General features: G+C 43.6%; 1 protein-coding gene across 1 annotated transcript in view; it reads left to right on the top strand.

The window, feature by feature from the left end:
- The window catches only part of DAPK3 (death associated protein kinase 3), a 47,887-nt gene that overhangs the window by 19,442 nt on the left and 14,038 nt on the right, over nt 1–14,407 (top strand). The window contains exons 4-5 of the mRNA XM_073597253.1: nt 6,131–6,179; nt 13,169–13,195. Of these exons, the coding sequence (XP_073453354.1) occupies nt 6,131–6,179; nt 13,169–13,195 (76 nt within the window). The remainder of the gene's footprint in view (nt 1–6,130; nt 6,180–13,168; nt 13,196–14,407) is intronic.

Here is a 14,407-nt window from a genome sequence, read left to right as displayed (position 1 = left end):
CATTCAGAAGGAACGCTGGATGCAGGACAGGCCAGTAGGTCATTTGCATATTGAGCAAGTTCATTGCATATTGAGCAAGTTCTGGCCAGTGGTCCATCCTCAAGACCCAATAACCCAGTGCATGCTCTGTTGGAAAGGTCTCCAAGTCTGCTCTTGCCCCTAGATATTCCTGCACCATGTAATGAAGACGCTGGTTGCTTGAACCAAATTGTCTAAAGGCATCGGTTAGCTGGTCACCTTCTCCACTGCTCTTCCTCTGACTGAACGAAGCTGTCATGGTTATGCAGTAATCTTTGCCTGTCAGCTTACCTCTCCTCCATGTGTTCAACTTTTAGAGGCCAGCCACTCTCACCTAGCTACTTAAATAATCTCTCCTCAAGGCATGGCTCCACCCCAGCCCCTATCAGGGAACTCTATATTAACCTGTGCACTGGCAGCCTGCCTTGCTAATCAACCTTTTGTGTGTTTCGCTTCCGTGTGCATCTTGCTGTGTCTTCTACGTCTGAATCCAGTTACCGATCTTGGCTTGTTCTCAACTCTCCCTGCCTGCCTGCCTGTGACCCTGACTTTTGGCTTGTTCTATGTTTATCCTTGTCTGCTAGTCGCCCCGACCTTTGGCTTATTCCCTTACTATCTCTGTCCTCCTGTAGCCTACTGTGGGCGTGAGCTGGGAGACCCTGGGGGTCGTGACCTGGAGCCAGTTGCGGCCCAGTCCATCCTCACCACTAGAGGCTCTGGTGAACACCTGCTGGCTTTTAGACTCCGCACCCTGGGCAATCTTGCGCTCTAGCCCCTGTGGGATCCGTGTTGGTGTTCCAGCAGACCTGCCTTCCTTAACCACCTAGACTCCCATCTGCACCTGACCCCAATGGTGTGCATCTGTCACCTGTCCTCAGGTGACCTGACAGAAGCCTCAGCAACACGTTGTCCAGCACCAGGAAATTGTAACCTCACGGGGTCTGGAAATGCATTGCACAAACCTTTCTTCAAGGCCTCCTGAAGATGTTTCATCCTCTGCTTCCTCTGCGAAGGCAGGATGAGTTCTGCAACCTTACCCTTGTAACGTGGATCAAGAAGGGTTGCCAGCCAGTAATGATTCCTTCTCTTTGATACCACGAATCCTAGGGTCCTTACGCTGCATGGCCTCCCTGATTCTGCAAAGCCTGCAAAAGTTTGCAGAGGCATTCGATTCTGAGTCCTCTGGGTCACTAAGGATCACATGATCTGTAACAACCTCCTCCCAGCCACGTACAACTCCTTGGGTTTCTGGGGACTGAAAACCATCCCTTGAAGGCTGCTGCTGAGTGTTATCCTCCACGTCCATGCTGACACAATCCTCCTCCTTCGTCCTCTTCTTCCTCCTCTTCCTCTGTTTTTGGCAGGCCTGCAGGAATAATATCTGGATAAAGGGGGGCCTTGAGAGGTAAGGAAGTCCTCCTCTTCCTCACACTGTTCTGCCTCAAGTGCCCTGTCCATTATTCCATGAAGTGTGTGCTCCAACAGGAAGACAAGAGGGACAGTATCACTGATGCATGCATTGTCGCTGCTCACCATCTTTGTGGCCTCATCAAATGGTGACAGGACAGTGCATCCTCGATCAGTAGCCACTGGCGTGGTGAAAAGAAGCCAAGCTCCTCTGACCCTGTCCTGGTGCCATACTCACACAGGTACTCAATGATGGCCCTTTGCTGCGTGTACAGCCGCTGCAGCATTGCCAACGTTGACTTCCACCTGGTGGACATGTCACAAATGAGGCGGTTGGTGGGCAGGTTGCATTCCCCTTGACTGTCAGCCAGCCGAGCACAGGCATTGTATGAGCTTTGGAAATGACCACAGACTTTTTTATGGCCTGCCTCAGGAGATCTTGTAAGCCTGGGTACCTGCTCAAGAACCGCTGCACCACCAAATTCAGGATGTGTGCCAAACATGGAACATAGGTCAAGTGTCCCTGTCGGAGGGCAGAGAGAATGTTGGTGCCATTGTCGCATACAACCATTCCTGGCTGAAGCTGAACCGACAGAGCCTGCCTCTGCAGAACTGACAGAATCTCTGCCCCAGTTTGGCTCCTTTCCCCTAAGCAGTGGTTTAACCTTAAACTACGTAGAGGGCTCTTTACTGTAAGAGTGGCAAGGATGTGGAATTCCCTTCCACAGGCGGTGGTCTCAGCGGGGGGCATCGATAGTTTCAAGAAACTATTAGATAAGCACCTGAATGACCGCAACACATGTACAATGTAATACTGACATAATCACACACATAGGTTGGACTTGATGGACTTCTGTCTTTTTTCAACCTCACCTACTATGTAACTCATGCACCGCATGGCATCTTTTTGCTTGAGTGCTTGCGTAGCCCCTTGAACGCTTACGGAGCACTGCTGGTTCAGAGAACAAATCTGCAGAAGAGGCCATAGAGGAAGAAGAAGAGGAGGGGGTGGAGGAGAGAGCTGTGGCAGAATCACCGCTAGCATTTTGGAGGCGTGGTGGTGGAACAAGCTCCAACAATACTGAACCCTGTCCTGCATCCTTCCCAGCTGCCAGCAGAGTTACCCAGTGCACTGTGAAGGAAAGGTAACATCCCTGCCCATGCCTGCTAGATCATGAGTCGGCGGTAATATACACCTTACTGCTGTCCACCCTGTCCAACAGGACAAAAACATTGCCTTCCACATGCCGGTAGAGAGCTGGAATGGCCTTCCATGAAAAGAAATGGCGTTTTGGAACCTGCAACTGAGGTACAGCACTTTCCACAAATTCACAAAAGGGGGCAGAGTATACCAGCTGAAAAGGCAGTAGTTGCAGTGCTAGCAATTTGACCAAGCTGGCATTCAAGCTAGCATTCAGACTGTGAGCATGTGGATGGCTGGGATCGAATTTCTTTTTACGGATTAGCAACTGGGGTAGGGAAATGTGCCTTCTAAAATCAGATGATGGTGTACTGCTAGCAGATAGGCTGCAAGTACTTGGGACACCTATTGCTATACCTTCATTCCTCTCAGTGCAGGTTTTCGAGAGGACAGGAGTAGGGTTGGAGATCCCAGATGAGAAGCAAGGAGAAGTCCGCCTTTTTCTTTGATGTGGGTCCATGGACTTGTTGCTTTATGAGTTTATGTGAAATCTACATTAATAGCTGTAAAATATTGGAATTATGAATATATTTAAATTATATTATATACTTCTTTATATTTTTTATATATTTAATATTTAATTTATTTATATTTAATGAATATATTTAATTTAGCTTTTATCTGTGTAGGGTGGAACATATTATCTTCACAGAAATCTCTGGTAGACCAGACAAGTCGGTGCCTAGGCTTGTGTATACAAACAATAGGATTCAAACCTCATTGTTTTACACATACTCACTTCAAAGGATCCCATGCTGGGATATGCAATGAAGGGAGGCCAACCCGTAATCAATACTTAACTTCCCGGGTAAATTCAAGTTAAGCGCCTGCTCTGAATAGTCACAAGGATTTGCATTAAAGGGGGCTGACTTATGCAAAGTATAGGGATTGGAGATGTAGCCAGTCCTTAACCAGAAATAGGCAAGCTCACCAATCAGAGCCACGCTATGCCAACCAATGAGGCATCAGCATGTATTGATACACACAGACTAGATGGGAGGGAAACACACACTTTTTTTATGGGAGAGCAACCATCAGAATGGAACCTTGGTGCAAAGGGTAATTATGGGAAAGGTCTGCATTTTACTTGTAACTAAATATGTTTGCAGATTAATGTTTTCAGGAACATACTCTGTATTCCTTCATGTAATTCTCTTATTTTAACCTAATATTTTCTTCCTTGGTGTAGACTATAGATAGACTTTCAACTACTCACCAATAAATGTTGTTATTGTGTTTATTGCTGTTGTTCCGCTTCAGACATAGGTTGCAAACAGCAATGGTGCGATCTGCTGCACACGTGTCCAAAAAGGCCCACACCAAGGAACTTTTCAAAATCAGCGGGGAGTCGGCAGCGCCCTGCACCTGCGGACCTCTGCGATGTGATGCAATAGGGTGGCTGCCCCCTAGAGGACATCCTGCCTCGGAGTTGTGCCTCCTCCTCTATTCTATCAGGCACCCAAGTAGAGTCAGTGACCCTATCACCCCCTCCCTCCTCGTCACTGGAGCATACTTGGCACTATGCTGCAGCTGGGGGAACATGACTACCAGTTTCTTGTCCTTCTTGGACACCCCCTCTTTCTAGGCTCACATTACTCCCTTCCTCAACCTGGGAACCAACATTGAGAGCCTTCAAATCGCTGAACATCCTCCAGCAGCATGTACCCGACACTGCAGTCGAATAGTTCAGGGGAGTCCTCCGTGCATGATGGTGGAGCTACGGAAGGACAAGGAGCCGGTGGAATAGGCTGCTTTGGCATCTGCATAGGAAGGAAAACTACTCTGAGCATGGGTGACAGAGGATGAGGAGAATGAGGATGGCTTTGTTATACACTCCACCAACTCTTCTGCATGTTCTGGCTCAATAACACGGCCAGCAGCAGAAAAAAAAAAAGAACAAGTGTGCCCCACGGCCACTGGGAGAGGATGCACCATGTCCATGACCAGCACTGTTGACTGTAGACACAGCGCCTGCTTGCCCTCTTTTAGTGGCCTGTGAGTGTCTGCCTCTCCTTGGAGGCCTTCTGGACATGATGTATATTTTGTTTTGCAACACCGCACTACACTGTATTGTGTACACCACCAGAAAAGTAGCAGCAACTGCACTACGGCTGCACTGTATTGTAATTACAATTTTTGATCTAATATTTCACAGCAGGGCCCGTTCCTGTGCTCAACAAGTGTATCTGTGGGGCTTTACAGTGTTGTGCCACCACCGCCTAAGGCCCAATTTTTCTGCCCCTGTGTAATTACAATTCTTGATATAATATTTCACAGCAGGGCCTGTTCCAGCGCCCACCAAGAGTAACTGTGAGGGCCCAATTTTCCGCAAAGTGTATAGGGCAGGCCGTATAGTATATACAGGAGGTCCCCTATTTTTAAACATCCAACTTACAAACAGAGCGGTGACAACAGGAGGTGAGAGGAAATCTACCCCTAGGAAGGGGAATTCTCTCCTGTAAGAGTTAATATGGGAAAAAGGTGTCTCCACTGATGCTTTATCACCAATCCCAATATTTTCTAAATCCAATTGTCATTGGGACAGAAAGTGAGGTGAAATCTTCTGAACAGGGGCACAGCGAGCAAAAAAAACGTAACGGGTAAAAAATTGATTTTTTTTTTTTTTTGGCTGGAGCTACACTTAAAAAAAATGTACCTGTTCCAAATTACAAACAGATTCAACTTAACAACAAACCTACAGTCCCTATCTTGTTTGTAACCCGGAACCGCCTGTATACTGCTGCCACTTTACAGGCATACTATAGACACCACCCGAGGCATGATATTTAAAGGAATATTACACTTTTATTGTTTCACTTTAAGCATTATTAAAATCACTGCTCCCGAAAAAACGGACGTTTTTAAATCTTTTTTTGCATTGATACGTGTCCCCTGGGGCAGGACCCGGTCCCCAAACACTTTTTATGACAATAACTTGCATATTAGCCTTTAAAATTAGCACTTTTGATTGTTTTTACGTTCGAGTCCCATAGACTTTAACGGGGTTCGCGTGTTCGCACAAATTTTTGGTCTGTTCGCATGTTCTGCCGTGAACCGAACCAGGGGGAGTTCGGCTCACCCCAAATAAATTATATATATATATATATATATATATATATATATATATATATATATATATATATATATATATATATATATAATAAAAAATTTTTTTTTCATAGGTGCAGGTTAATCATCAATGGCAATTTTCTTAGTATCCCCAGAAATTCAGTAAAAATTCTCTTGTGGTTTGATCTAAAAGTGCAGAAGGGCCACAATGGTTCATGTGTGTGCCACTAATAATTGTGTAGCAGAACAGGGATACTGGGTCTTACGGGGATGTTTCCTAGTCTACAATGGCCACCCCACCCTTCTGCTCAACACTTTTGAATCTTTTGAATGAAGAAATTACAATATTATTGTTTTTATTGCTGTGCGTGGAATTTGTTCTAATGTTGCAATTTTCTCCTCCCCTTTTTTTTTTTTTTTTTTTTTTTTTTATAGCTCCTGAAATAGTAAATTATGAACCTCTCGGTCTAGAGGCAGATATGTGGTAAGATACGTTGTGATTTTGTGTTTATTACCATATGTTAATAGATGATATTGTAATGGGGCAGTCCAAATTATTTTTTGTTTTTAAAGTGTCATTAAACCCAGACTATGAAAAACTCTCATTACCAGCTATATAACCTAGTGTCCATACTCGCAAAGCCACTAAAGCATTTGTTTTGGCTGATTGAGCCCGTCAGGAAGGCTTTATACCTCCCTATCTGTAAAATTGGAAAAGCGATCTGGGCCAGGCCTTCTCAAAGGAACAAAGCGAGCGTATTATGTATTTTGCACACCACTCCTCAATTGCGAGTAGGTTCCAGGAGGTGGAATTTAAGGTCCTGACCCGATGATATAGAGTTGCCACACTCTCTTACATAAGATTTACCCTTTGGTCCCCCCCACTTGTTGGCGTTGTCAGCAATCAGATGGTTCACTATTACACTTATTTTGGACATGCCCCCTTATCCGCCCTTTTTGGGACTCTATCCGGATATAGACTTTTAGACTGACAGACATTTCACTAGCAGACGACCTGACGCAGTGCTTGCTTCACCTCACTCCGATTTAGAGGCGTAGATAATAGAAATCCCTCTTAATCCATCTTCTTAATGCCGCTAAAATATTTATACCGCAAAGATGGAAATGCCCAGAGCCCCCATCAGTTGGTCAGTGGATAGCTGTGGTGAATGAAATTAACCTGATGGAACAATTAACAGCTGCGTTAAAACCAAAAAGCCGAACAACTCAATAAACCCTGGTTTACTGGCACCTTTGCCAGTACTCACAAGACTACAACACCTTTATGGCCTCCCTGGATGAGCAACTGTGACTGTGCATGCGTTCCCAACATTTTTCTTCCCCAAACTCTCCCCCTCTTTCTTCTAATTTTCCCTGTTCAAAACCTGTCTTCCCTATTAAGCATGCTTTATTCTCTTATCCGTCTTGCTCTCGCCTTCTTGTCTTCTAACCTCCATGACGTTATGCCTTTTTCTTTCTATTGGAAAATTTGTTGGTGTACACCAGCCTCTGGATTTTGTTGGTGTACACCAGCCTCTGGATGAATTTAGTGTTTTACACTGTTGCATGCTTTTGTCAGACTACTGTAGTTTTTTGGTGATAAACTGAATAAGCTTGCAAGCAAACCAAACTAATGACTCAGGACCTTCTTAATTGATACAGTTGCTGGCACTGATCACAATCTCATAAGTGCATAAATATATAAAAACAAATAAAATGCATGAATATCTAGTGCAAACCGTGCATGATATTAAACCTAATAATATATAAAATGTCCATTGTGCTGGCAAACTAAAACAATAACATGAAAAGTGCTGCACTATATTGAAGTAACCAGTGTGACATGACACACATAAATAAAGTGCAAAACGTGCATAATAATAAAAATGTTAATTGTGCTGGCAAAACAAAATCCTGTGATGGTGCTCATTGTTGACAAGATGACAACAAACTTGTGCTCCCCCCCTCCCTATGTGAATCTGCTCACCTCAGGGCGTTTGACCGCATACCTAAGTTCGGTCAAAAACGCCTGTGGACCACCCCTGGGTTCTATGTGAATGAAGCTCTATGGGATCCTGAGATGTCCAGCTAGACCTCTCAGGATCCTTTAGTTGCTGCTTTGGCATATGGTTTTACTTTCATTATTGGTTTGTGTAACAGTTTGATTATTGTACCCTTTTTATCAATGCTGGATTTGTATTGTCTTTGCTGGTGCACACAATAAAACTTAAACTTTAACCACTTCAGCCCTGGAAGGATTTACCCACTTCCTGGCCAGGCCATTTTTTGCGATACGGCACTGCGTTACTTTAACTGACAATTGCGGTTGTGCGACGCTCTATCCAAACAAATATGATGTCCTTTCTTTTCCCAACAAACAGAGCTTTCTCTTGGTGGTATTTTTTGATCACCTCTGATTTTTTTTTTTTTTTTTTTTTTTTTATATAAACAAAAAAAAGCCGACAATTTTGAACAAAAACAATATTTTTTTTACTTTCTGCTATAATACATATCCAAAAAAATTTAAATAAAATTCATCAGTTTAGGCCAATATGTATTCTGCTACGTATTTTTGGTAAAAAAAATTGCATTAAGCATATATTGATTGGTTTGCGCAAAAGTTATAGCGTCTACAAAGTAGGGGAAAGATTTGGGGACTTTTTATTGTTTTTACTAGTAATGGCGGCGATCTGCGATTTTATTTTTTTTTGCAGGACTGCGACATTGCGGCGGACAAATCTGACCCTAAGTGACACTTTTTGGTGACCAGTGACACCAGTACAGTGATCAGTGCTATAAAAATGCACTGATCACTGTATAAGTGGCACTGGCAGGGAAGGGGTTAACTCTAGTGGTGATCAAAGGGTTAAGTGTTCCCTAAGGAGGTGTTTTCTAACTGTCAGGGGGATGGGCTCACTGGGAGTAGAGAGAGATCGCTGTTCCTGATCACTAGGAACAGCTGATCTCCCTCTTCTCCCCTGTCAGAATGGGGATCTGCCTTGTTCACAATGACAGATCCCCGTTCTGCCTCTTTCCCGCGATCGTGGGTAGTCGGCGGAAATCGAGTCCGCCGGACCCGCGGGCGAGCTCCCACGGCGCGCACGCACCTGCAAAAGCCAGTGCACAAACTGACATACCAGTACGTCGTTTTGCGCAGCCGAGCCAACTTGCCACAGTATAACTGCAGCGGCTGGTCAGCAGCTGGTTAAATGATGATAAAAAAAAGCATTTGTTTTGTATAGAGTGAAATATACCTGGTTGATCCTGCATTCAGTTGTCCCTCCCATCTTCTCTATGTCCCCACACCAGCTGGTATCCTCTACAGAGCACACTCCAATTTAATTTTCTTCTAAGCTCTTCATTTCTTCCTTTTTCTTATCTGTGCAGCCCACATGACTAGAGCCACACATGTTGGCGTATTCATAGTAGTAAATGACACTCCCCCCTCTCCCTCCCTCCTCCATGTCCTCCTATTGCTGAACACTATGGGGGCGGGATATAGTATGCTGATTGATTACATTCGCTAAGAAACTCACAACCATGCCTAGTTTTAATATAAATCAGTATTCAGAATATCTAATATGATTGCTAATACCTGTAAAATAAAAAAGACTTGGATGCAGATCCCAGCTGAACAAAGTTAAAGCTAGTGTCAATCATATTTGACTTTGTCTACACCACATTAATGCTCAAAAAATACACATAAGGTGTATAGGGAGCTGTAAAACAGTTATTTGATATTTATAATCTAATTTGAATTGCTTTTCTGAAACTCGCCAGGGCTGGCCAGACACAGACTCGCACTGTACATCATGCATCAACAGAGTAATAAAATCCCTTCCCGATGATCTTTCCCTGCAGATGCCAAAGAATAGGGAAAGATCATGTGTCCTCATAACAGCGCTGCAGGAAAAAAGTAGTTAAAGGATTTTAAAAAATCCATGCATACGAATCTAACCTTGAATAAATTGAATCCTCATCTTAATGGTGACAGTTTGTTTCTTGTGCTGCATCCTATATCAGAAACCAGATGCTACTGCACATGTGTGGGTTATCGGTGCCATCTTGTGCCAAATTGTTTCTAGTCATGTGCGGAGTCCTTTAGAAAAATGTAGGCATGTGTGTAAGTGTCCCCTCCCCCCATTGTCACCACTTCATTTACGTGCCCCCCTCCCCTTGCTAATAACCATGTGCCCCACCACCATATCTGCCCATTCACCTCCCTCTCAACACTGAGCCTGCATCTCCACCCACCCTAACCACAGTGCTTGACCCCTCCCCATCCCATACACATACTCTCCAGCGCAGATTTAAAAGAAAAATTCAACCTCGTTAAGTTTCTTTTAAATTAGCGCACAATTTCCAGTGCAACTTTGGAGAGTGACTTTGATGCAACTCTTGGTGCAATTTTGATTCAACTTTATGTAGCCGGCCCCCGTAGAGGTTGCTGAATGTTGTGGTTCACCTGTCACTCTGCCCAGCCTGAATCCATCTCTCAATCACTTGGAGGCATAGAACAGTCCATAAGCTTTGTTTTTGTTTTTTTATTGAGGGGATATAACTTGGATGGGAAATGGGAAGTTATGGTATGCCCAGGAAGATTCAGTGCAACTGGCTTGGGACTTCCAAAACTTTAATCTTCTTCTGGTGAAGCCATTCCTTTGTTGATTTGGATGTATGCTTTGGGTCGTTCTCATGCTGATAGATGAAGTTCCTCTTCATGTTCAGCTTTCTAGCAGAAGCCTGAAGGTTTTGTGCAAATATTGACTGGTACTTGGAATTGTTCATAATTCCCTCTACCTTGATTAAGGCCCCTGTTCCAGCTGAAGAAAAACATTCCCAAAGCATGATGCTGCCACCACCATGCTTCACTGTGGGTATGGTGTTCTTTTTGGTGATGGGCAGTGTTGTTTTTGCGCCAAACATATCTTTTGGGATTATGGCCAAAAAGTTCAACCTTGGTTTTATCAGACCATAACACATTTTCCCACATGCTTTTGGATGACTTCAGATCTGTTTTTGCTAAATTTAGCCGGGCTTGGATGTTTTTTTGGTAAGAAAAGGCTTCCATCTTGCCACTCTACCCCATAGCCCAGACATAAAAAGAATACAGGACACCGTTGTCATATGTACCACACAGCCAGTACTTGCCAGATATTCCTTTTAATGTTGCTGTAGGCCTCTTGGCAGCCTCCGTGACCAATTTGCTTCTTGTCTTTTCATCAATTTTGAAGGGACGTCCAGTTCTTAGTAATGTCACTGTTGTGCCATATTTTCTCCACTTAATGATGACTGTCTTCACTGTATTCCATGTTATATTTAAAGCCTTGGAAATTCCTTTGTACCCTTCTCCTGACTGATGCCTTTTTAACAATGAGATCCCTCTGGTGCTTTGGAAGCTCTCTGCGGAGTTCTCTTTTGCTGTAGAATGCAACTAATAAAATGTCAGGAAAGACCTACTAGAACAGCTGAACTTTATTTGGGGTTAATCAGAGGCACATTTAAATGATGGCAGGTGTGTACTGACTCCTATTTAACATGAGTTTGAATGTGATTGCTTAATTCTGAACACAGCTACATCGCCAGTTATAAGAGGGTCAGTTTGTTTTTCAATTGAGTTGTACAGTTTATAGATGCATTAAAGGTGGAAAAAGTTCTGAAATGATTTATCTTTGTATCATTTTTTTACTTCACAGAAACCTCACATTTTAACAAGGGTGTGTAGCCTTTTTATAGCCACTGTATGTACAGTATCTCACAAGTGAGTACACCCCTCACATTTTTGTAAATATTTTATTATATCTTTTCATGTGACAACACTGAAGAAATGACACTTTGCTACAATGTAAAGTAGTGAGTGTACAGCTTGTATAACAGTGTAAATTTGCTGTTCCCTCAAAATAACTCAACGCACTGCCATTAATGTCTAATCCGCTGGCAACATAAGTGAGTACACCCCTAAGTGAAAATGTCCAAATTGGGCCCAAAGTGTCAATATTTTGTGTGGCCACCATTATTTTCCAACACTGCTATAACCCTCTTGGGCATGGAGTTGACTTGAGCTTCACAGGTTGCCACTGGAGTCCTCTTCCACTCCTCCATGATGACATCACAGAGCTGGTGGATGATAGAGACCTTGCACTCTTCCACCTTCCGTTTGAGGATGCCCCACAGATGCTCCATAGGGTTTAGGTCTGGATACATTCTTGGCCAGTCCATCACCTTTACTCTCAGCTTCTTTAGCAAGGCAGTGGTAGTCTTGTAGGTGTGTTTGGGGTCGTTCTCATGGTGGAATACTGCCCTGTGGCCCAGTCTCTGAAGGAAGGGGATCATGGTCTACTTCAGTATGTCCCAGTACATGTTGGCATTCATGGTTCCCCCAACCCCAATGAACTGTAGCTCCCTAGTGCCGGCAGCACTCATGCAGCCCCGGACCTTGACACTCCCACCAACATGCTTGACTGTAGGTAAGACACACTTGTCTTTGTAAGCCTCACCTGGTTGGCGCCACACACGCTTGACACCATCTGAACCAAATAAGTTTATCTTGGTCTCATCAGACCACAGGACATGGTTCCAGTAATCCGTGTCCTTAGTCTGCTTGTCTTCAGCAAACTGTTTGCGGGCTTTCTTGTGCATCACCTTTAGAAGAGGCTTCCTTTTGGGACAACAGCCATGCAGACCAATTTGATGCGGTGTGCGGCGTATGGTCTGAGCCCTGACAGACTGACCCCCCCCCCACCTCTTCAACCTCTGCAGCACTCATACGTCTATTTCCCAAAGACAACCTCTGCATATGACGCTGACCACGTGCACTCAACTTCTTTGGTCGACCATGGCGAGGCCTGTTCTGAGTGGAACCTGTCCCGTTAAACCGCTGTATGGTCTTGGCCACCATGCTGCAGCTCAGTTTCAGGGTCTTGGTAATCTTATAGCCTAGGCCATCTTTATGTAGAGCAACACTTCTTTTTTTTTTTAAGATCCTCAGAGTTCTTTGCCATGAGGTGCGATGTTGAACTTCCAGTGACCAGTATGAGAGAGCGAGAGCGAAAACACCACATTTAACACACCTGCTCCCTATTCACACCTGAGGCCTTGTAACACTAACGAGTCGCATGACACCGGGAGAGGCAAAATGACTAATTGGGCCCAAGTTTGGACATTTTCACTTAGGGGTGTACTCACTTATGTTGCCAGTGGGTTTAGACATTAATGGCTGGGTGTTGAGTTATTTTGAGGGGACAGCAAATTTACGCTGCTATACAAGCTGTACACTCGCTACTTTACATTGTAGCAAAGTGTCATTTCTTCGGTGGCGTCCCATGAAAAGTGAGGTGTGTACTCACTTTTGTGAGATACTGTGTGTGTGTGGATGGAGAGAGATTTTTTTGTAAGGTGAAATATTTGACTGTATGCACAGACTTATTGAAAATTGTTATTCTATTGACTTAACATATGTCTTTGTTTCCACAGGAGCATTGGAGTTATAACTTACATCCTGTGAGTATTTTGCTGACCATAGCTATACAAATCCTAATTTCTATTTTTGCTAGCCCATCATATCTCAGGTTTATTAGTGCTTGTACTCCTTAAAGCTGAACTTCAGGCAGATGTAAAAGACACAAGTGAATGCAGCTTTGTGACCATAAAATGTGTATCTTTTTTAATTGCATCCACTGTAAGTACCTGACTTTGAAATTATATCAACCTCTTTCTGTCTACTGTACAGCAGCGCTTCAACTAGGTGAGGTAGGGGCAGCACTGGGACCCATTCTGGTGAGCATCATACATATTTGCTGACAGGAGCAGAGAGATGAGCTAAGCCATCTTCTGCTGCTCCTTCACTACTCAAGTCTACAGACTGCGGCAGTGAGGTGTCAGCTATGTATTCCCTAATTGTGTCTTCCTCCTGGCTGCTCTTTCTGAAAGGACTATGTAAATTTTAGGACTGAATAGATAGAAATGCAAATACTTTGGCAGGTAAAACAGCCCCCCGTTTATATTTCACTTGTGCACTTAGTTATTTACCTGAAGCTCAGATGAATTAAGACAATGTTTTATCGTTACCTACGGGTGTTGTGTGGGTCACTGTACAGTGGGGAAAATAACTATTTGTTGCCCTGCATATTTTTTAAGTTTGCCCACTTACAAAGAAATGAAGGGTCTATAATTTTTATCATAGGTGTATTTTAAATGATAGACAGAATATTAACCAAAAATCCAGAAAAAACACATAATACAAATGTTATAAATTGAGTTGCAGTTCAGTGAATAAAATAAGTATTTGATCCCCCCTATTAACCAACAATAATTCTGGCTTCCACAGACTAGCTACAGTATGTGCTCATGTGGTACACAGATTATTCCTGTCAATTTAAGAAGGTGCTCCTAATGACGACTCGTTATGTGTATAGAACAGTGTTTCTCAACTCCAGTCCTCAAGGCACCCCAACAGGTCATGTTTTCAGGCTTCCCATTATTTTGCACAGGTGATTTGATCAGTCTCACTCCCTTAGTAATTACCACAGCTGTTTCATCTGAGGGAAATCCTGAAAACATGACCTGTTGGGGCGCCTTGAGGACTGGAGTTGAGAAACACTGGTATAGAAGACACCTGTCCACAGAATCTCTCTTTTTTCTTTTTTTTTTTTTTCCCATTCAAACCCACCATCATTTCCAAGAACAAAGAGCTGTCAAAGGACATTGGGGACA

This window comes from Aquarana catesbeiana, linkage group LG01 (genome assembly GCF_042186555.1).
Source record: "Aquarana catesbeiana isolate 2022-GZ linkage group LG01, ASM4218655v1, whole genome shotgun sequence".
Lineage (NCBI taxonomy): Eukaryota > Metazoa > Chordata > Amphibia > Anura > Ranidae > Aquarana > Aquarana catesbeiana.
Note: the sequence above shows the minus strand (reverse complement) of the source record. Positions and strands in the feature narration are given on the sequence as shown.